A 23,495-nucleotide genomic window follows, 5' to 3' on the forward strand; every position below is an offset into this window, starting at 1 on the left:
AGAGCCGTCAGCATTGAGCAATTCTGCCTTACACCACCGACAGGGAAGTCGCACAGAAGTCACCACTGTGCTGCAGCCAAAGAAACACATCGCTTGCCAGATCTGCGAATGACTCAGGCATGACATTGCTGTAGTAATGCAGCTCAAGGCAAGGCCAGGTCACAGCAGGAAAACAAGCCAGAGTTCGGGAAATCTCAGCAGAGACCAGCACGGACACATTCCTGGCCAAACCAGAGGGCACGGGGTGCAGGCAGGGCTGCAGGAGGCAGGCAGCCGGTCCCGAGCTCAGTGCTGCTGCACGGGCATTACCTGTGCCACCCCAGCTCAGGGCTGCTCCGATCTAGCCGAGCGTAGTTTGGCTATACCTGGCACAATCCTTACTTATCACAGCTTCACAGATCGTACAACTGTGTCAGTAACAGCAGATGGGTATTTAGACCTGCCACCACTCACAGATCGTACAACTGTGTCAGTAACAGCAGATGGGTATTTAGACCTGCCACCGCATGAGACAAGCACAGCACTAGCCAGGGGGTTGCCGAGTTTCCCATAGGAGATCCCACTGCTCTGCTTTAACCACGGTTCTAGGACCCCTGGATAATCATGGCAGGAGAACATGCTTCTGAGTTAATTTGAACAACAAACCTAGAAACCAGGATTCCTCTTCAGGTTTCTTTCACCTCCATTGTGTACATGAAAGAATGAAGAGGGGCGAAGATGCGTTGCCAGAAATCTAGAGAGGTTAGTTAAGCCTGTCTAGTTTCTACTGGAGGTCTGGTGAAGTTCATGCATTGCAGGACAGCTCATTAATTTCAATGACATTTGTGCTCTTTCTGGTAATCCTGGCCACTTCAAGTCCCAAAAGCACAAGTCAGGTAAGCGAACATGTCATTCCACAAAGAGAGCTAATTAAGTCTCATGTCTACAGATCTGCATCTTGTGCACCTTGCGCCTACCTCTAGTCCTCTCAGCTCCTCCTCACCTGCCTCACCATCGGCACTGGCAGGGCCAGCACTTCACAATAGGTTGAGGTGTACAGTCCCGGTTTCAGTAAAGTCTAACACCTGATACAAAATGAAAGGGAGCTATTGCCAGGATGTTCCCAGGGGAAGCCTGCCCTTTGGTACCCTGATGCTTCACCGTTCAGCCAGCTACCAGAGCAGGTCTTCTTGCTAGTGCCCCAAAAAAGGGCTCTGGCAGAGAAAGAAGTATTTCTCATGTAAATTCCAGTAGCTAATCACAAGAGAAACTGATTGGAAATTTTTCTTATTTATGGAAAAATGGGTACCACCGAGAACCCCTTCTAGGACCCAGTTCCGGGCTCAAGGACAAATTAAGAGACTTTTGCCACGACCGAGGTCAAGAAGTCTAGTGTGAGTTTGCCAGGCATGCCCTTGTCTCAGTTCCCCTTCAGTTGTTTTGCTGAGCATCAGGAGGAGGTGAGATTTTTTTTTTTCCCCATTGTTGGAAAATAGTAGCCCTAGACTTTCAATAGATTTACTGTTGCACAATGTTGTACAAACATTCCATCTGGCATTTATTAGTAAAATAGATCTCACACACACCAAGCTGAGTCTTCGTATGTAATACAAACATACATATGTCTGTGAGTGTATGTATACACACATACACACACGATGCCAAGTCTCCTCCCAGGACCGAGGGATCGGTTAGTTCTGTGTATGGATTCATTACCTTTGCCTCCCATTTTCAGGCACTTTCAAGACAACACAAGTGCTGGTAGACACAAAGTCTTTTAGACTCTTGTTGTCTAAGAAAATTCACAAAACTTAGGGAAAAAAAGTTGCTTTATTGAAAACAGTATTGTGCTTAATGCTTTGTCATTTCAAATTCTGTTTCAACATTTTATGTTATCAGTTAAAGTATTACAAGATAGTGAACCTTCTTTTAAAAAATACAGAAAATCACAATAGCAAAATAGTAGCTTTACCCAAGAATAACGCACAGCAGGCTCAAGTATAGAAACCAGACATTTGAAAACACACTTCTTCGTATACAGTGGTGGACTGTATATGGAACACAATTAAACAGGCTGACATCTGAGGGTTACTCATGACTTCAGCCAATCCACATGAGGACTTCCAAGAGAAAGGCAGTCAGTGTTTAGCGTTTCAAAACAGTAATGCAGCTACAACTAAACAACAACTGGTTGTTCACTAATGGATCATGTATCCCAGCTCCAGAATAATGAAAGACTGTTAAGTCCACTCATCTCAACACTAGGTTAAAACACAATAGTACACAGAGAATTGAAAGTATGTCTGGCTATGTTTCACTGCCCATCAGATGACTTCTTTCTTCATTATTACCAGGAGGATTTTGCAGGCTGGAACTGGAACCGTTTGCATAAGGAAAAGAACAGGAGGGAAGAAACAGGTTTAATATTCTCTAGATACTTCTATGCAATACCAACATTATAGCAAAAAAGGCACACATTACGTGGAAGGAGCTACATGGATTACTGGATTTGGTTCCCCACTATTGCACAGAACCATGTACTATTGCTTTCACACCTAGAATTTCACAGAATGGTTCGGGTTGGAAGGGACCTCTAAAGGCCATCTAGTCCAACACCCCTGCCATGGGCAGGGACATCTTCAACTAGATCAGGTTGCTCAGAGCCCCGTCCAGCCTGACCTGGGGCATCCACCACCTCTCTCGTGGGCAACCTGTGCCAGTGCTTCATCACCCTCAGCGTACAAAATTTCTTCCTCCTATCTAGTCTGAATCTACCCTCTTTTAGTTTAAAACAATTACCCCTTGTCCTATCGCAACAGGCCCTATTAAAAAGTCTGTCCCCATCTTTCTCATAAGCCCCCTTTAAGTACTGAGATGCTGCGATAACATCTCCCCAGAGCCTTCTCTTCTCCAGGCTGAACAACCCCAACTCTCTCAGCCTTTCTTCACAGGAGAGGTGTTCCATCCCTCTGATCATTTTCGTGACCCTCCTCTGGACCCGCTCCAACAGGTCCGTGTCTTTCTTATGCTGAGGGCTTCAGAGCTGGACGCAGTACTCCAGGTGGGGTCTCACCAGAGCAGAGTAGAGGGGCAGAATCACCTCCCTCAGCCTGCTGGCCACGCTTCTTTTGATGCAGCCCAGGATACGCTTGGCCTTCGGGGCTGCAAGCGCACATTGCTGGCTCCTGTCCAGCTTTTCATCCACCAGTACCCCCAAGTCCTTCTCGGCAGGGCTGCTCTCAATCCCTTCATCCCCCAGCCTGTATTGATACCGGGGGTTGCCCCGACCCAGGTGCAGGACCTTGCCCTTGGCCTTGTTAAACCTCATGAGGTTCACACAGGCCCACTTCTCCAGCTTGTCCAGGTCCCTCTGGATGGCATCCCGTCCCTCTGGCGTGTCGACCACACCACTCAGCTTGGTGTCATCTGCAAACTTGCTGAGGGTGCACTCGATCCCAGTGTCTACGTCACTGATGAAGGTATTAAACAGTACCAGTCCCAATACAGACCCTTGAGGGACACCACTCGTCACTGATCTCCAGCCGGACATTGAGCTGTTGACCACTACCCGCTGGATGCGACCATCCAGCCAATTCCAGCTCACAGACACCCTCCTGGAGGAACCATCAGTAGGGTTTGCTCATTAATGCCACAGTCCTGCTGCTTGTATAGAATAGGCATTGCCTGGTTTAGGTCTCTGTTTAGGTCAGCAGGGATTTAGGAAAGCATACAGACAAAGTTTTTAAGCAATATTTCTACTGCTCATCCTGTCATTCATTATCAGGTTGGTAGTGAGGAAAAAATGGAAGCGCAGCTTTCAAAGATTTGCTTTATATGTCTGTAAGTAAAATAAAGAATAAATATCTCAGCATACCTTCTCCTTGTTGCCTCAGTGATATAGAATATTCCAGTTGCAAGACCCTTTGAGGAAACAGTCAGTTACAATTGTAATAATAGTAACAATCTTATGCAATAGCTTATAATTGCAATAGATATAAAAAGCAAAAAATGTGTAATTACTTACACTTAACAGTGCCCATCCTCCTTGTATGGCTGAGGCCCATTCAAAACCCAGCTTTTCATTTAGAAATCCTCCCAGAGTGGGACCTGCAAATGCCCTGCAACAAATCAAAATGAGGTATTGGCATCCCAAACAAAAAAGATAACATATCATATTCTCACAGAACTTTTTTATTGCGTTTTGTGGCCTCCCTCCATTGATTCTCTCTCCTTTGTCAACAAAGAGATTGTCTTCCACAGACCTAACTTTCCTATAATTCACAATAAGTATTAATTCTTTGTTTGCCATGGCCCAAATAAACCTGTCTAGTTACCTCCTCAGCTGGAAATAGGATCCACATCAGAAAGCTGAATGCACTCTTTTCCGTATCTGGAATGGCTTAGAGGCCCCACTAAGGACCATGTTCTAACAGGGCATCTACACCGATCAAGTCTATCATAAAAGAAATTTAAACTCTCATCCCTCAAAATGTAAACCTTCCAAACTTCAAGACAAAAGACTGATGGATATAGGCAGGTGGGAAGGCACATTGTGACAGATGTGGTCACTGCAAGGTTGAGCTGTAACTGCCCCGCACCTTCATGGCTGTCTAAGAATGCCACGAAAGGTTATGCAGCTGCTGTCACTTTATGAAAGGTCTTACCATGATACGGTCTCTCGCTACAGAAAGGGACAAAATTGTGTAAAACTAGAGAGGCTTCCCGGAGGCAAGTCACATAATAAAACCAGGTTTGATAACAGTGTAAAACTGGGGTTTGGTAACTTTATACTACCTATATCTGTACTGAACCCTACGCCAAATAAACAGGACAGCTAGAACTTCAGTTAGCTTGAAAAAAATGGTGCAAATTTGTACCACTGAAACCCACCTGCAGCCACAGAGGACTACAAGGACAGATAAAGTCCTAGAAGTGGCTGTCAACAGGGGGACTCTGTCACATCCGACCAAGTGACAACTCTGAAGGGTCACTCAGCCAGTCATCACACTCATTCCTGTGATGACCACTGGGTAAGAAAGGCAGACACACTCTGCTAAGCTACGCAAACACAGACCTTGAAATATGGCTGTGGCTGAAAGAGAAGAGAAGATTCTACCCTAAGTTATCCTGGACAAAAGGAGGAAATGTGGAAAATGAAAAAGGGGGAACAGAATTAGTCAGGAGCAGATACCTTCTAGACCACTGCATGTGGGCAGAGTTAGCTTTGTAAAAAATGAGGATCCACCTCTCTCTATTATTAAGCATCAAATACCTCAGTGACAACAAAAATGATCACACAGAAGAGCAAGCTAACATCCACTTAATCACTGCAGCTTTTTGATATGCATTTCAAGGAAGACAAGTTCAGAGTCCACTCCCTTTGTTGGGTAAAAAGCTTTGTTTTAACATGTCAACACAATGACTACAATGCAAGACTTCTGGTTGTAATGCAGCAGGCTTTTGTGTGGCAATAGCGTAGAACCGAACGCTCATAGCTTACAAAAAGGTGACTGTATACTTACCCAAGGGACCACATGGCACTGAAGAGCCCAGACACCAGTCCCAGCAGACTCAGACCTTCTTCAAATCCATTCTCACTGCAGAAAGACAGACCAGTTAGAGTACTACAATACATTATTGTGTCTCAGCCTACAGCCTTCCCCTATAGAGTTTTTTCCCTTCTTTTAATTTACACACAACATAAATAGTTAACAAGCAAAAGTGTACAGTGGAATCATGTCTGTTTACCCAGTACTTTCTTCTTTGCTGCCTCTCTGGAGGACTGCAGTGCTAATCCTCATCTCTGATGTCTTCCGAGTAAGATTCCTAACATCACACCATGGCTCATTCCCCATGTTTCATACAGCAAGTGTAAAACAGTGACAGTTGACTTCTAAGAAGGAAAGACCTTGTTCCAAGAGGAACATACTAATAAGAGTAAATCAAGACCCTTCTAGGTCATTACTGCCAAGCCACATCACAGACCTTGTACTTTGGGCAAGTGAGACTCCTGTAGGTGCAGTTGTTAAAGCCAACGCAGTCTCAAAATACAGTGAAAACTGCTTGCTATTAATCATCCTCAGAAGCTGAAATAAATCCTATGTATATGAAACCACACACGGGTCGCCCCATGCTATGAGACTCAAAGTCTGATGGACTTCAGTGTGTTCATACTACTGAGGTACACACTCACAAAATTATATTTGGAGTATGACTGGGGTGCTCAGTCAGAAAAAACTAAGACAAAAGAGTAGTGGAAGCATTTAAGTGTTATTTACTGTCTTTGTCTCAAAAAGGGGGAAAAAAGCCACACCAAAACACCACTTCATATTCACCCCCGAAAATTAGTTGCGGTTTCCTACTGTCAGTAACATGAAAGATGTGTTGGACCGAGTTACTTACTATGCACAGTGCAGTATCTCTGGAAACACTGGGATAGCACTCATGCCAAGGGAAAAGCCAATCAAAACCAGCACTAGCACAAACATCCACAGCTGACTGAAAAAGAGGCATTTAAAAAGTTAGCTGCTGAAGACTCTTTTCAGAAAAGACCCCGTTTGACTGAAGGCTGTTATATCAGCTCTCCATGACTGACCAGAAAACTAGGTTTCTTGAAGCCAAAAAGAACTCTACTTTAATGGAACACTAAGACTTGAAAAATAGAGTTCTATGCTTAAAAAAAGACTTTGTAAAAGAATTTGAAAATCCTGTGCTCAAATTAAGTATTTCCTTATCAAATGCAGTTCATTTTAAGAGGAGCACATGGAGAAGAGGTAGACAGACAAGCTTAACTCAGCAATACATATGTCCAAGCTCCAGGCTTGGTTTGTTGCACAAGTGAAGGATTTTGCAGCTAAAATTTTGTAGCCTAATACATTATAACCAAATAGACTTAGCTAAAGAAAAGAATGTTGAAGATTTTACTGATTTCTTTTTCTCACCAGCTCAAACATATGATCTCACCAGTTTCAAATGTATGATCTTCTTTAAAAATCAGAAGTCTAGGAGGAAGGAGTTGGCTAATTCTGCACATTAGCAAGCCTATCATCATCTTTAGCAGGGTGTATAACCTAGGACAAAAGGACTGTACAGCTGTTTTGTAAATGTAGCAGAGTCTTTTGCTGTGAATTAACTTGAGAGAGATGGCAATGCAGTGTTCAGGTGCAGACACTGTCTTTACTTAGCGAGCTGAAAACAAAGCTATAATTTGGCATTTTCCTCAGTAAGCTATATACAGAGAGAAAAAAAATCAATACTGCTGCACAACCATGCAAATAAAAGCCATAGTTAAGAAACACTGATAAAATAGAGAAAATTGAAAAATAAGACAGAAAGAGAACTTTGTTTTGCTGGAACGAAGCACTTCCACTGGAAATGCCACAGAACTGGGAGGAAAGGAAAGCAGCATTCTTCCCACCACACACATTAACATGAGCAAACACAGTAACAGTAAAAAGCAAAGGAAAAGGATCTATTTTACGAAGCTGTAAAATCTCCATTTTCAGATGCTTCCAATGCTTTACATTCATAATCTCATGTTAGAAGTTAAAAAACCCGTTTCATGGTCAGAGGTGCTAATTATAGACTTGTGGACATACATGACTATGGTCATGATAGCTATCGCAAAAACATCACATAAGGGGACAGGCTCAAGAAAGGGCAGTTCTGTACCTTTCAATGTGCAGTACAGGAGCAGGTCCTAACATGAAAAAGCACAGTGCTGTCATTAAGCCTCCAGATACCAGCAGCCACTTCCTGAGGTACTGTGAAAGAAAAGGAAGAGGTATGTAATTTAAAGATGTGAATTTGTAATGTAACTATTTTGTCTTTCCTAATACCCCTCTTCTAAATCTTCATCTCCTGAAAAGTACGGCTCCTGTACAGACCATCATTACACACAAACTGGGAATTCACAATTTCTCTGCCAGTGCTGAACACCATCAAGAAACACTGAATTCATGTTTCCTTGCCACCAATGCAATCACTGGCAGCAGCTGCTTAATACAGAGATTTCTTCGGGATACCAAGTAACAGTGCTTCTCTGTTAGCGAAGTATTTTAGGTCTTCACAATGATTCATTTCAACCAGAGATGTTACCCTTATTTTAGGTCTTACTCTTCCTTAGTGTAAGGAATATCATGTAGCATTGCATGTAATTCTCATGTACAAAGGCCACTATTAGTTTCTGTCAGGAAAAAACAGTGTCAGAAAACTGGCACTGTCCTTCATGCACAGCATTCAAAGTATAAGTTTCCTTGATCAATTAGCAGTGGCTGTCAACCAGGCAGTTTTAGGTATATCGCTGTCAAAGTCTCTTTCTATGGTGCAGTTAAGAGCTAGAGAACCATAGCCAGTCAGTGTGCTGATCTGATTTGGATATTACACTTTTTAAGAGATAAAGTCAATACAGCTATCCAGAACATCTTTACTCCTCTTCTCAAAAGCTGATAAAATTACATGTGGTCAAAAGCATGGATAACTGGGACATATTTTCCCACTCTCCATTCCATATTGGCTGGAAATAGATTGTGCTTAGTCCACTGGAAAAGCTCAACACATTTCAACTACAGGATACTTGTCCAACATCCTTTACTATTTTGGACATTCTTGTATTACCTGGACCTTGCAAAAGAGACCTTCAAGTTGGCAGCATTCAGTGCACGTGCAAGGTCCTGTAAGACACATCCCTTTACAGGACCAGGCCTACATCCATCGCTTCAGCATGGGAAGTCCTCTAGTTTTAACTAAATGTACAGAGTGCTTTACTAACCCTGCACAAACAGCCAGGGTAGTACTCACTGGCAGTTTGTCACTTAGGAGTCCGAGGAGGGGAGAAGACAGGGAGTACGAGAGTGCCAAACCGAGGAACACCAAGCCCACATAACCAGCTGGGAGTTTGAACTATGGAAAGGAAGACAAATAAAACAAAAACCAAAACATCAAACTATATATGCTACATTCATTAAAGGACAATCCAAGAATTATATTTTAGGTCAAAATACTGAAATGCATGATTTTAAGTATTTTACTGGTACCATACAGAGGTTTTTCAAGTATTTGAAGTCATCAGCAGAGCTCGTTTCCTTCCACTTCCATTTCTAAGCATGGAGTGAAAACACCTGACACAACTGTACTCAGATAAAGCCTAAATAATCTCAGGAGGAAACACTGTGCTATGTCCCTACACCAGCACACTGGATTCTAACATTAATATCTGGCACATTTGAAACAGATACTTCAGACACTGAAATTTAGATGGATTTAGTCTTTACCTCTCAGTTTTATTTCCACTTAGAAAAGCATAAATACTGTAGTCATCCACTGCTAATCAGTGCATCTTAAAAGTAAGCAGTGCTATAAAACACAACTCTGGCTTTTCAACCACAGGAGGATTTTTATGAGAATGAGTAAGAGGCTTTTTGCGAACACCCCAAGGTCTACATTTTCCTAACGCAGAGTCACATTTCTGTATTGAAACAAAATGTATAATGAAGCAAAAGCATACTAGTCTCTCAAACAAGTGCTTTAACTACCAGTTAGAAGGTATTCCAAGATGTTTCATGTGGCATGGACTACATAAATATTCACTGTTTCTTTGCCATATGCAAGCACATGATAATAACTCTAATTTAGTGGTTAGAACACCTGCCAAGAAGGCTACAGCCCTTTCACAGCAAATACCTGTTAGCACAGAGCAGAGGGAAAGCAGAAGAGCCACACAAGTACACAATATTCTACAGTGGGATAATACAGATCCCTCCTGGGTGGTGGAAGACGTACATTCACATCTACACTGATGGAAGAGGTTAGCACCAAGTCTCCTCCACCCTGGATGAGTGCTCTAAGTACTGGACTAGACAGACAAAAAAGGAGCACAACCACCTGTGAAATGCTATTCCCTGGAAAAACAATTAATAAATAAACCACTCAAAAAACATCGCTTAATTTCACACAGGAACAGAACCTTAAACTGTTTACTTCAAATTCATTACCTTAAACGCCATGGGGAAATTAAATAAATAAAATTAAGTAGGAAACAAATAAATAAATATTAAAATAAATTGAAAATAAATAAAATGGCATTTGCCTTTTTAATGAGTGAGTGAAGAAGTCAGCTGGCAGGCTACATAGTTGCAATCAGTTTAATTTTGGCATTGCTGTAAGAGAAGGCAGAGCTGTGACATCATGTCCCCAAAAACAAATGTCCCCAAAAACAAATGTCCACATCAAGAGACAGAACACTGTCAGTGACTGTTGCAGTTTTGCAGAATTTGCTTTCAGAAAGGAGTAAAAAGTCCCTCGTTTACAAAATCAGCTGCTATGCCCCGTTCAAAGAAGGTACTCTGCAGTTGAAAGCCAATTAAGTGGAAAAAGCACATTTTTAAAGGCCTTACATTTCCTCGTTCTCAAAGTTACCAAGACCCAGCAGCAACAGATGGTGTCAATGGAAACTGTGATTTGTCAGTACTGTGGAAATCAAGTTATTTGGAAATTATATTATTAACAGTTAATTAAAGCAGTGTAATTGGATAGGGCTTAATTTTGTTTAGAATATTTAAACCACATTTATAACCAGTTATTCACTGTTTAGCAAGTCAAGACTTCCCTGCATGTTAACAGGACTTACCTTCTTTAAGATAAATAGAGACATTGTGGGATCCAAAAAGCCCAAGCATGCACTTAGAGAAAATATAGTAAGACACAGTAGTAAGACTTTCGGCAGAAGAATGAGCTTCCAAAAGGAGCCCTTGCTAGGGATCGAATCTGTTTCAAGAGAAAACAGGGGGGGAAATTGCGTTATTTTCAGCAGCATAAGCTCATGATTGATCTTCTTGCTTCAGAAAAGAAATCAGCATTTCCCTTTTTCTAGTCCTGTCACTCTTGTTAGATAACAAATGAAAGTCAATAGTAGATTATTATGCACCATACTATTTTTATATTAGAAAACCAAATTTGATAGGTGAATAAAAGAAGAAAGGTACACAGTTTAGATTCCAACATCGCAAATCCCCAACTTGAGAAGAACAAAAGCATGTACTATTCCAATTATGTGAAAATACGGTTACTTCTCTGCTAGCCCTTATACAATAAAAATCTCATGGGTACGTCTCAACTTAAAACAACATGCACATGTGCATGAACCATTCATATCCAATCAGAGAAGCATGCTTTGAAAGTAAAATAAAAAGATGGCTATTTATCAGTTGAGATCTGTCCAACTTTTTAAGCAACTAGTCATTCAGGTCTCCTACACGTTCAATTTGTACTCCAGACAGGAAGCTTCTTTCAGATGTCATGGTTAGATAACATTTCTAAGTCAGGCTCCCTTCCCCTGATGCCGTTGGTGCTTTAATAGTTGAATGTGGTCTCAAAGTATAAACTAAAAGTTCATTCATTAGCATCCACCAGCTCAGAGCTAACATTTATTTAATGTAGTTTCAAATTGGCTAGTAATATCATGAATCCAGACTTGGGGCATTTCAGAGCTCGGGGAGGTGGGGGGGGGGGGAAGCCAGCAGCAGCAGCACATGGTTAACCACTGTCAGTTTCTTCTAAAAGCCAATATATATGAAGTTATTCTCCAAGGTTTTCATATTTAAGAGGAAAAAAAGATTTTAAGAAAAGTATTTTAAAGTTAGTAGGTTTTTTTCTAGAAAAGACTAACAGAACTGTAACCTTGCAATTACGATCTTGTGTGAAGACTTATCTTTAAGTTAGCTTTCTTTCTGTCCAAGCAGGACCATCTAAAATTTAATCAAATTTATATGACCTCCAGCACTTCAGTTAAACCCCTCATTTATTAATTTTAACATTCTTTCACGTTAATCAGATCCTGCATCATTCAGTACAAATAAACCCCTTTTGTTCACCCTGTAATTCTGTTCCCCCCCCCTCGTTAACCCCTCAAACATGTCAAGTTCTCTTGTTTTAGGCAAAACCTATCTCCAGCTTTTCTTCAACTAGCTGCAATGACAAGCTGATACTAAGCAGACACAACTGATCCTTTACAAGCCCTGAAGCTAAGGAGACAGAAGAAAACAAAAATATATCTCAGTTCACTTCCACACAGAGTTCTCAGTGTTTCCAGAGATGGGCATAAGGTGTTGGATTCATTCCGGCCATTTGCACGCATGAATTTGTTAGCATTAAAACATGGGCCTCATGATCACAAGTTAATTCAGCTGGAGCTCTGCCCTCTGAGTGGATCAGACTCCAGAAGCTGATATTTTTTTAAAGGACAGTTAAATACATGAGAAATTAAGGTGAGTGAAGGAGGCAGGAAGAAGGATGCTTACCATATTTTGGTAATATGCACATATTCACAGGCACCAAGACCAACACTATGCATCCCAGTGTAATGAAAGGGACCTCATAACCAAACGATTGATACAAAAAGCCACCTAAAGGCGGGCCCAGCACCAGTCCGAGTCCTGTAAAAATTTCAAGGCAGCCCTAAAGGATGAAAAAGAAAGCAAGCAAAAAAAAGTCAGTATGCTGAGAAACTCCAGTGTAACAATAAAAAGCAAGCCATTTGTCTGAGGAGCAGCACAACATAGTCAGGCTAGTGGAAAGAAAAAGGCACTGCATCACTAAGGGGGATAACAGCTAGCAGTGACCTTCACAAAGTGGGACAGCGAAAGGAATTTCACAGCTGTCTACGCAACAGCCATCACCTCTTTTGCTTCACTACAGGGAACCACCTGTACTGCAGTGTTAGCCACCCTGCACTCACCTAGCAGATCCCAGTCCTGAGGCAAGACAAATGCTCTAGTGATGGAAAGCATCCGTAGCACAACTCAGGCTGAAGTGATCATCTCTCCCACCTGCCGTTACACTCCAGCCTGAGGGGGAGGACCCAAACAAGCCTCCTCAGAGGGGTCATTATCTCATGGGATGAGGTACATATGCCAAGTTAAAGCTTTCTCTCCATAACCGACTGTTTGGATTCACTGACTAGTGGTAGGAAGTAACAGTGAAATTGCAATGGGGATAACTCAGATTATTTTGGCTATAATTTAATAATCTAGCATCTTTTATAAGATACTAATTTTTAAAAGGACAATAATACAGTTACACTTAAATCTTGTGTTACACCACCATAGTCACCACTGTCAACATCTGCCTCAACACTTGATTAATCAATATTTAGACCATCAGTAACAGCTGGTGGTAGTAACTGCTTACAGTTAAAGTTTTGCTAACTTCTGGGACCCAGAAACATAGTATGGGGATTCATCCTCATCTTTAATTTTACTGACACCATTCAGAGTGCTCAAATGGCCCGAGAGCAGGCACAGTCAGCAATAGCCAAGTTCTTCACCCTAGGTCAGCCTAGGGTCACAGCCTTTTCCTCTCGTAGCAAAGGAAATAACTAGTAACAACATATGACTAGCAAGTCTTCAAAATTTCTAGATAGATTTGAGACATTTTGGTAAACTTCAACACATGGAATGCCCATGAGTTAATATAACTGCATCCAAATAATGCTTTGACTTGTGTTGCTCACCAACCATAAAAAATATTTATGATTGGTGAGACTTCAGTTCAAATCAGGCTGTACATCATTTAGCCCTTCTAAGTTAATGAATTACTGGGGGGGGGGCGCGAGGGAGCTGAGGCATTGCATTATTACAGATCAGAGGAGGATAAGGTAAACCTGATATTGTAAGAAAAGTGGTATCGCTTATATTCTGAAGTTCATACCTCCTCCAACAGAGGGATCATGTTGGCAGATGCTGACCTTCCCACTTCAACAAGGCTGACATGCCTACATTTAATAACTTCCCCATTCATTCTCTAGGGTACCCAATGGGTAAAAGGTGCGCTGAAAACTGGTACCAAAAGGATAAGGAGAGGAAAAGTGCTTTTCAGTATCTAGTGCTATCAAGGGCAAAGGAAAGCAAGGCTAAAAATCCCTCTTCCATTCCTTCAGGCTTTATGGTTTTACCCTAGGACACATCTTTCTTCAACTAATCAGCTCTTTCTTCTGCCTCCTGCCTCTGCCACCACCATGAGCAGAGCTCGAAGTAACAAGAGGTTTTATTCTCACGCAGAACAAGACATTAGAGTGTATAATATGGCAAACAGACCAACATTTAAAAGTGATCTGTCTTCTCACAGCACCCTTTCTAGATTTTAAATCAAGGTAGCTACCAAGCCACAGCTGTGTAGCGCTTCCGATTGTGGTCTTGAGGTGACCTTCATCACTACGTACCGTTTTCAGCTACGCATCATGTTTATTGTGCTGCCACCACAGAATTTCATTTATTTTTAAGTCTGATTATAAGATAGATAACTAAGTCCCTTTAAGGCAAGGTTACTTTAAATTTAAATTACATTTTAAAATTTGCAAACAGGAAACCTTAACCTTATTGACTGAATAAATCTGAAACATGATTACAATACATAACCTGCTTTCCAAAGAAACTGCCAGCTCCTCACTGCTGATACAATTTAGTAGTTTTGTGCTAATTAGGAGGCCGTATTTTTACAGACATTTATTTATAGAAGTAACTATACAGCTTAACAACAATATTAATAAAAGCATCAACTTTTCCAATTATATTAAATGTTCTGAAGGATGTTCTTAACATTTGTTCACTCATTAAAATTTAACCCAGTTATTTCTGTCAGTCTATATTTGACCTGAAACCAGAATTTATTGAAAAAGAGAAAGAGAAAGCAGCATTTTATTAAATACAAAACTTTTTTTTCCTAACACCATAAAAACCAACTAAATAAGGGTAACATCTCTGGTTGAAATGAATCATTGATGACCTCCAGATTTCAAGTTCTAGCTCTCCTCTTCTCATATATCACTTTTATCAATAGATTAGAAAAATGAAACCAAAACTGTTTCCAGTTTTGCATCTTTCAGTCATTTAAATCAACACTATTTGAATGAATTAATCAAACTTATTGAATCAATCCACATGGATTCTTACTATCCACGTAGAAGTAGTCACTAAAACCACGTTAGTGTTTTAATAGTCCGATTTCAACTGAAGAGGTAACTACTGCCATCAATGGTCAGCTGTCTTCAGAACATAAGCAACTAATACATACTGCTTAATTTTTATCTGATTGGAGTTATGCTATGGTCTAAACTTGTTCTGGGATTGCGATTCTAGATTACAAACAAACATGTGATGATTTCAAATATGCCTGCATGTGAGACAGCAGATTTTCTCCTCCTGGTTTTAGGCTGCCTACTGGCAATTTATCATATTGCAGGTACTCAGCTGTTAACACTGGTTTTTGCACTTACCAGGACAGTAGCTATATTATTGGGAAATGCCTTTGCAAGGATTGAAAACGATGCTGTCATTGCTGCTGCAAAACCTACTGCATCCACTGCTCTTACTAAAAAGCACAAACCGATAAATGTTGGTCCACTTGGCACCTTGTCCAGCATTCTGAAGGAAAAAAAACAGTAAATGGAGATCTCTCAGGATGCAACAAGTCATCTACTTGCATCATTTCTTACTCATTAAAGGACACAGTTACAAGACACTCAATGCTTTCTATTGCCACATCTTTTTGAATCACATTGGTGAAATCATTCCAACTCTACCAAACTATTTCTGGCAGCTTTCTCCTTTTCCCCTTTCTTTGGTGGTGAAAAGAGCATGAAAAACCTAACCTGTGAAAAACTCCAATGTCATCTTCTGTTGTATTTCATAGCTTTTCCAAGCAACTGTGCAAGGAGTCTGACACAATGAGTTACAACCACCTAGTAAGAGCTTCCTTCATTGTTAATAAAACTTGTATTTTGCCAAAATGAGTGGCTTAGCCTCTCCACCTGCCAGGCAAAGCTTCTCATTTGCACTCAATATTTTTAAGAAAAGTATAATTAAAACATTATGCATAAATAGTTCCCTCATTGCTGCACTTTGACAGACTTCTTGCCGTTCATGAACTATAGTAGTTATTTAAATACTTTCAAAGTAGTAAACAGGCTTTGAAACCTACTGAAAGGGAGAAGCGTTCATTCTGCTTTACAAGGGAGAGATAAAAAGTAAAGATGCAAAAAGTTAGGTGACCTAACCAACACCCGAAAGATGCCCAAGAGTTTCCAGTTTTGTTTTGTGTCCATCTTTTCATATGGATGAACATGATTAGAAGACAAATGCAACAAAACCAACCAACGAAAATTACTCACCCAAACAGAATGGTCCCACATCCTGAAACAAACATCCCTGCCACAAACATGAATTTTGCTCCAATATGAGTAAGCTGTAAATTAAATACCATTTTTACATGATGTTATTTCAAGCCTAGATCAAAAATCTTTCAAAGTATGTTACTGTTAAAATCAAAACGTTATGGGCACTTTATAGCATATGTAACTAAAAGATCTGGAGACACTGCTCCTGCCAGTGTGCCTTCATGCAATACTGAACCTAAAAATATTCTAAATGGTTAAGTGACTTAACCCAGTTTTCCGAATGGTAAGACAATGGTGCAGTTAATTATTTCACAGCGGCGCGCTGCAGCTTCTGCAGAGCAGCAGGTTACAGCAGCATTCCTCATTATAAACAAACAGAAAGTAATACATTCCCCCTCCAGCACCATCAGTGGTGCCAAGTCAGCAATACCTGCCACATATATGGCTACGCAGAGTCAATGGAAGCTGATTTTAAAGCAAGTTTATCACAACCTTTAATAGAACAAAACTTTGGCATAGGAAGCACAGTAGCTTCAGGCTTCCCCATTCATTACCAGGGAAAGGACCCCACCTTCCTTCATTTCAGACTCCATCACCAGGGTGAAGGATGACAAGAGGCATGCCGTAAAGCTAACTCAATCCTGTAACAAAGTATATCTGAGCTTCTAATTCTGTGCTGTAACTTCCCCTAAGGACAGTAGGTATTTCAGATTCTTTCCTTGTTCAGGCCTGGGCAAAGTCCCTGCGTTTCAGCCATTATTACTAAAGCCATATTTTGTCGAGTTTCACTGAAAGTCTCAGGATTTCTGATTGCTAGACTGTCCACCTCTTTTGGTGCTTACTTCACCCGTCTGCAGTGAGGATGGCACGCTCACTCTCTCTCTCCCCTGCAAAGTACTTGGTGAGGGCTGTGCCACAGTCGAATGCCATCACAGGCACCAAGATTGGACTTACCAATGGCACTTGTGTGACACCTTGATGAGTCACCTCACCACCAGAGAAAATCATTCACCATGGGGTCAGCAAAGAGACTGTCCAGCCCCAGCAAAGAGAAGACTGTGACACTGCAGCAGCCCTACCTTAGGGTATGATCCTGAGCAGCCCTAGCCAAAAATGCATAGACAGCAGTGCTCTGGCATACAGACAAACAAACTGTTATATAATTTATTTATAATTCCTCCAGCATGAGAAAAATCCTGAATCTATGGGAAAACTGAAGTTGCAAGACCTGGAGACATTTACCTCATACTGCTGTATAATGACGTGGAAGGGGAAAACGAGTTAAGCAGCAGAGAGTCATAATAGGAGGAAATGTTAAGACAACATACCAGAAAAAAAGAAGGGGTGCAGCTAACTAAAGAGAAAAAACAAAACCAAAACAAAACACCTTAAGAATGTCGCCAAAGGCAAACAGAATATATAAGTAAGTGCAATAAATAAAATGGGACGTAGGGGGAAAGGAGGTAATAGAAAGGAGAATTGATCAGCAGATTACTCTGAAGCAAACGGAACAGTTAACCAGAGAAACAAAACAGCTACATGTCCACCACCCTGTGCTACCCTCAAGAACCACAGAAGAGTAATTTTTAAGTTGTACTGACAAGACTTAGATCAGATTCAGACTGACTGGCCAGGCTCCAATTACTGCAGACACAAGCCTGCAGGAGCATTACTGAAGAGATGTCTCTTTTCTCAGCCTTAGAGAACTGTCTTCATGTACCAACCTGTGTCATCACAGAAATAAGTTACAGCTTCAATTATACTTACATAATTTCCCAAGATTAAAGCAACCAAGAAATTGACCAAAGCAAAACATCCGAAAATCAGGCCAACAACGGTGTTACTGGCACCTTTTTTTTCTGCCTGCAAAAAAGATCACAACTGTGTAAGGATGGAGGCAAATTCCTGAGGTGAATAAAAAACAATTAAATGTACAAGGCATGAACGTTAATTCTCTATTAGCGCAGTTACAAAGCAATTTCCTTTCTCAAAGGCAGTAGGGGCTCATAAGGTAACAACATAGCAATTTAAATACATGTTGCACTTCTATTTAAGCTATATGTAATCAAGGGAAAAGCAATGTTCATTCCTCAATGAATGGAAACACTGTGCTGTTTGCTGAACTACTGAACAGGTGACCAGACTTTAACAGGTGGCTTCAGCTGGTGTACAACGGAGCTAGCTACAAAGCTTTGATCCCTTGCGTGGTGAGAGGGCAGTGAACAGAGATATCTGTTACCTTCACTGTACCATGCCTCCCCATAACAAGCACCAGGCAAATTTTTGACTTATCCAACTGGCAAAATATGCTTACTTGGGTACAAGCAGTACATAGGAATATTTAGAGCAAAAATAATCTTAACATTTCCTTATTAATACTTGGGAACAACTTGGTCATGATAGAAATGGACTTCTGTTGCAAAGGCACCATGACCATTTTTTTTCATCCTATATTTAAACATTTAAACACTCAGCATAAGCAGAGATTTCCTCCCCCCCCCCCCCCCCCCCTTCCAGTTGCTAGGTCAGGAAGTTTAACACAGTGCACAATGGCCCAGCATGAGTTAACAGAGAGGTAGCTATAAATAAAAAGTCATTGAGTGATTTAAGGCACTGAAATGCAAGTCAGGACACGGGCAGAGTTTTAATCTCATCTCTACTACCAAGCTGCTATGCAACACTGGGCAAAAAACTATTTCACTTCTCCAAGCATCCATTTCAACTTCTATCTCATCATTAGTTTGCTGTCTCCTCTGCAGCCACAGGAAAGATGAAATTAGTCCATGGACAGGACACAGGTCACTGTTACACATACTCTAACCTATTTTAGCCAGCATCAGGCTATCACTATGAATTCCCACAACTGAAAAGTCTAACGCGGAGCTTACAGACAGCTATAAAGGTCCCACAGTGTTCAAGACCCTTTTAAAAGTTTCAACATGCAAAAACTAATCTAAAGAGTAGCTGCCTAAATTGTTCGTTTACCTCTGAAGGGAAAAAGGGTCCCAGGATTGAAAAACATATCATTGAACTGAAGTTTATAGAAGCTGTCGCAGCCACTGTAAATAGCTGTTCTCTGGTAAGCCTTCTGGATTCCTCACCAAGTGCTTCTTCTTAAAATACGAAAGAAAAAGGAAAAAAAGTATTATAAACTGATAGAGGGAAACACAATTTGCAAATCCGGTTTGAAAATTAAAATCCGCACAAAACTTCTACCCTCCCGGCTCTGGGGAATTAAATCAAGCCATACTACTTTTTTTCCTCATGCAGGAGTGCAGACTTCGCGGTAAAGGCAGCACCTTCCCCCTGCGGTGCCAGCCTGCAGCCGCCCCTCAGCCCACCCCGAAAGCGCGCGGGTTTTTGCAGGAGCTGCCCCGCCGCGCTCCCGGCCCGGCACCACGCGTACCCCCGCGGGGCGCACACCGGCTGCGTGAGCGCACGCCTCACGGGGGCAGCCCCGGTACGCGGCACTGCGGCATTCAACCCCGGGGAGAAACCCGCCCTCGTCCCCTGCACGCCCGCTCCCTTTGCTCCGGCGCTGCGGAGCGGCCCTTCGGCGCCGGCCCGGCCGCAGCAGGCGAGAGCCTGCGGCGCGGCAGCCGCCCCTCGGCCCCGGTCAGTGCCGCCGGCGGAGGAACGCGGGGCGCCCCCCGCCTCCCACCTGGGGGCTGCTCGCTCCCCGAGCCGTCCGCCGCCCGGCTGCCCATGGGGAAGGAGCGCCGCGACCGCAACGGCCGGCACGCTGCGGCACCTCGCCGCCGCCCCGACTGGCAGCGCACCGGGGCCGACGACAGCCGCGGCGCCCCGGCCGCCGCCACTGAGCATGCTCGGCCGGCGGGGGCGGCCTCGCCGCGCCCCACGCACCGCCGGCCGCTGCCGGCCGCCTCGGACTGCCGGCGGGGCGGCCGGGGGGTCGTGCTGCGCCGGCGGGGATTGCCAGCCCGGGCGGGGAGAGCACCGAGGGCGACAGCAGGCGCCGGGCGTCGGACAGTCTGACAGTAACCTGCTGGCTTCCAGGGTAGGCTGCGCATCTGGCTGGGGGAGCTGCTCACTTACTGGACCTGGTCAAACGTGAAGTGCAGCCTGTGCTCGTGGTACTGCGGCTTCCACAGGTTGCAGGTGAAGAAAACCGAGGAGGTAGCAGCAAAGCTATCAGGAGAACAAGCGGGTATTTGCTGAATACAGCTATACCTCACCTGGACATTAGAAAGATGTTTCCGACAAGCAGAACAGCACACATTATAGAAAAGCCCCTCACAATGGAAGTGTAAATCCCAAGTGTATTAAAACAGGCGCTCAAAGAGTTTATGAATATTATGTTATTGTGACTGCTAGGGACTGGGGGAGCTGGGGTCAGGGACCCAAGAGGTACATCCCACTTCGTGCAGCTAAAGGAAGTTTGGATGGTAAAGAGGAATCGGCTCTAGGGACTCTGCCTTGCTACAGCTGACTAACCTGACTGCGTTTCCTGACAACTTAACCCCTTTGGCCCGGCTTCGCTCTCTAAGATTCCTCAGGGGTGGCTGGCAGTTACTGTAGGACTGCTGATGGAGATGGTATGTAAACTTCGCAATGAAGCCGTTACTGTACCATGGAGACCATTTCGTGGAGACAACTAGCAATTACAGTAACTTTTCTGAGAGTTTTTTTACGGAGGAAATACAGAATGGCAGTGTCACTACCTTCTTCTATGATGTTTCCTCCTTCATTACAGTAACTTTTCAGTATTTTGAACATCCTTGGGCAGTTAAGATACTTCTATTGGTACTTCTTTGGAATATTGTTTCGGTTTTGTCGAAAGTTGGTAAGCAATTTAAGAATATCATCCAGAGATCTGCCCCAAGGCTGGATAGTTATGAGTGGCAGGGTGTGTGGGACAAGATGGGCAAGTACCTAGGCCAATGGGCACCCCCAGTGTTTTGGAACTTCACCCCTGAGCAAGTGCAGAATCCTGAAAAGTTAGTAGAATATTTGGAAAAAGTATGCTGTCACCCTGGCAACTCCAGAGAGATGCAGCTCATTGCAACGTGCTGGGGCCTGGCCCATGCCTACCGAGCCCTGTTCAACACCATTCAGTACCCTCAAAGGGAAGAGAAGGTCTCTGGCTCTGACAGTAAAACGACACGCACTGCGGCCACTCAGACCCGGGCAACGCGCCCTGCGGCCACTCCGACCCCAGCGACAGGCCGTGCAGCCACTCAGACCCCGGTGACATGCTCTGCGACCACTCCGACCCCAGCAACATGCTCTGCAGCTACTCAGACCCCAGCAACAGGCCCTGCGGCCACTCAAACCCGGTGACATGCTCTGCTGCTACTCAGACTCCGGCAACAGGCCCTGCGGCCACTCCAACCCTAGCGACAGGCCCCACGGCCACTCAGACCCCGGTGACAGGCACTGCGGCTACTCAGGCTCTGGCAACAGGCCCTGTGGCCACTCAGACCCCGGCGACAGGCCCTGCGGCTGAACCAAAGAACCAGCCTGTGCCGGTATCAGTCGCCCCTGTACACAAGAATAAATCTTGGAAGCAGAAGTCGGCTCGTTTAGTAAGGGAGGAAGAAGCTTCTTCTAAAAGGGGGCTGGAGGAAGAAGTGTACGAGACAGACAACCCTGGAGAAGGGCCATCACGAGAACAGCAGGAGGAGAGCCGGCCGCTGATCGGGGAGGAAGAAGAGGAAGAACTCATAAACGAGGCAGTGACCACCCGATCTCTATCCCTGAGTGAGCTGCGAGATATACGAAAAGATTTCAGCCGCCGTCCAGGTGAGCATATTGTCACCTGGCTGCTCCAATGCTGGGATAATGGCACCCGTAGCCTGGAATTAGAGGGTAGGGAAGCCAAGCAGCTGGGATCCCTTTCTAGGGAAGGGGGCATTGACAAAGCAATTGGAAAAGGGACACGTATCCTCAGCCTTTGGAGGCGACTCCTGTCAAGCGTGAAGGAAAGGTATCCCTTTAAGGAAGATGTCATATGTCGCCCAAGCAAGTGGGCCACCATGGAGAAGGGTATCCAGTTTCTGAGAGAATTAGCTGTGCTGGAGGTGATTTATGATGACCTGAACAATGAACAACTACCTAAAGATCCAGACGAAGTCAAGTGCACACGACCCATGTGGCGGAAGTTTATAAGGAGCTCACCATCGTCATACGCCAATTCATTGGCAGTCATGACCTGGAAAGATGGAGAGGAACAAACAGTGGATGAATTGGCTAGTCAACTCCGGCAATATGAGGAAAGTCTCTCTTCCTCCCTCGTCTCGGCTGTGGAGAAACTGTCCCGGGAGATCCAGCAACTCAGAGAGGATAGGTCCTACTCCTCACCTGTACGGACCAGTATCTCGGCTATTAGGAGTCAGCGTTCTTTTGCTCAAAAGAGAGAATATAAAGGGTACACACCACGGGGCACCCTATGGTTTTATCTGCATGACCATGGAGAGGACATGAGGAAGTGGGATGGAAAACCTACTGCAGCCCTAGGGGCACGGATACGTAAATTGCAAGGGAAAACAATCACAGGAAAAGGTTCTTCCAGGAAAATTGCTGCTCCAGTTTCCAGCGGGCAGTTCCCCAGAGAGAGTAGAAGGGCTGATCTTACTCTTGATCTTAATGAAGAAACTTCTGACTCGTATGTACAAGAAATGAGAAACGAGTACTGTGATGAGGATTAGAGGGGCCCTGCCTCCAGCCAGGGGGAGGAAAGGGACAACCAGGTTTACTGGACTGTGTGGATTCGGTGGCCTGGCACATCAGACCCACAGAAGTATAAGGCTCTAGTGGACACCGGTGCACAGTGTAGCTTAATGCCATCAAGCTATAAAGGGGCAGAACCCATCTGTATTTCTGGGGTGACGGGGGGATCCCAACAGCTAACTGTATTGGAAGCTGAAGTAAGTCTAACTGGGAATGGGTGGCAGAAGCACCCCATTGTGACTGGCCCAGAGGCTCCGTGCATCCTTGGCATAGACTACCTCAGGAGAGGGTATTTCAAGGACCCAAAAGGGTACCGGTGGGCTTTTGGTCTAGCTGCCTTGGAGACGGAGGAAATTAAACAGCTGTCCACCTTGCCTGGTCTCTCGGAGGACCCCTCTGTTGTGGGGCTGCTGAAGGTCGAAGACCAACAAGTGCCAATCGCTACCACCACGGTGCACCGGCAGCAATATCGCACCAACCGAGACTCCCTGATTCCCATTCATGAGCTGATTCGTCGACTGGAGAGCCAAGGAGTGATCAGCAAGACTCGCTCACCCTTTAACAGTCCCATATGGCCAGTGCGGAAGTCTAATGGAGAGTGGAGACTAACAGCAGACTATTATGGCCTAAATGAAGTCACGCCACCGCTGAGTGCTGC

The 23,495-nt window shown here is 43.8% G+C and overlaps 1 protein-coding gene across 2 annotated transcripts; it reads right to left on the reverse strand.

Annotated features, from left to right (window-relative positions):
- Positions 1–1,790: 1,790 nt before the first annotated feature.
- SLC18B1 (solute carrier family 18 member B1) lies at positions 1,791–19,911 on the reverse strand. Of its 2 annotated transcripts, XM_076333630.1 has the most exons (14): positions 19,809–19,911; positions 19,133–19,260; positions 17,915–18,010; positions 16,142–16,215; positions 15,248–15,395; positions 12,276–12,432; positions 10,607–10,743; positions 8,779–8,880; positions 7,651–7,742; positions 6,382–6,477; positions 5,502–5,576; positions 4,004–4,097; positions 3,854–3,900; positions 1,791–2,353 (listed from the first exon to the last, which is right to left on the reverse strand). In XM_076333630.1, the coding sequence occupies exons 1-14, from the start codon at positions 19,852–19,854 to the stop codon at positions 2,287–2,289; spliced, it is 1,359 nt and encodes a 452-aa protein (XP_076189745.1). In that variant the 5' UTR covers positions 19,855–19,911; the 3' UTR covers positions 1,791–2,286. The 2 variants fall into 2 exon arrangements, with proteins under 2 accessions (XP_076189745.1, XP_076189746.1); XM_076333631.1 differs by lacking the exon at positions 6,382–6,477.
- Between the last annotated feature and the right edge of the window lie 3,584 nt (positions 19,912–23,495).

Source organism: Aptenodytes patagonicus, chromosome 3 (genome assembly GCF_965638725.1).
Source record: "Aptenodytes patagonicus chromosome 3, bAptPat1.pri.cur, whole genome shotgun sequence".
In the NCBI taxonomy this organism is placed as follows: Eukaryota; Metazoa; Chordata; class Aves; order Sphenisciformes; family Spheniscidae; genus Aptenodytes; species Aptenodytes patagonicus.

Bases quoted from the DNA above. Each gene is read 5' to 3' on its own strand.
- SLC18B1 (XM_076333630.1), bottom strand. From the start codon at position 19,854: ATGGGCAGCCGGGCGGCGGACGGCTCGGGGAGCGAGCAGCCCCCAG. The intron at 15,396-16,141 runs GTGAGTAATTTT...TTTTTCCTTCAG, and splicing joins TGTGGGACCATTCTGTTTGG to AATGCTGGACAAGGTGCCAA. The intron at 10,744-12,275 runs GTAAGCATCCTT...CTCTTGAAACAG, and splicing joins GTGCATATTACCAAAATATG to ATTCGATCCCTAGCAAGGGC.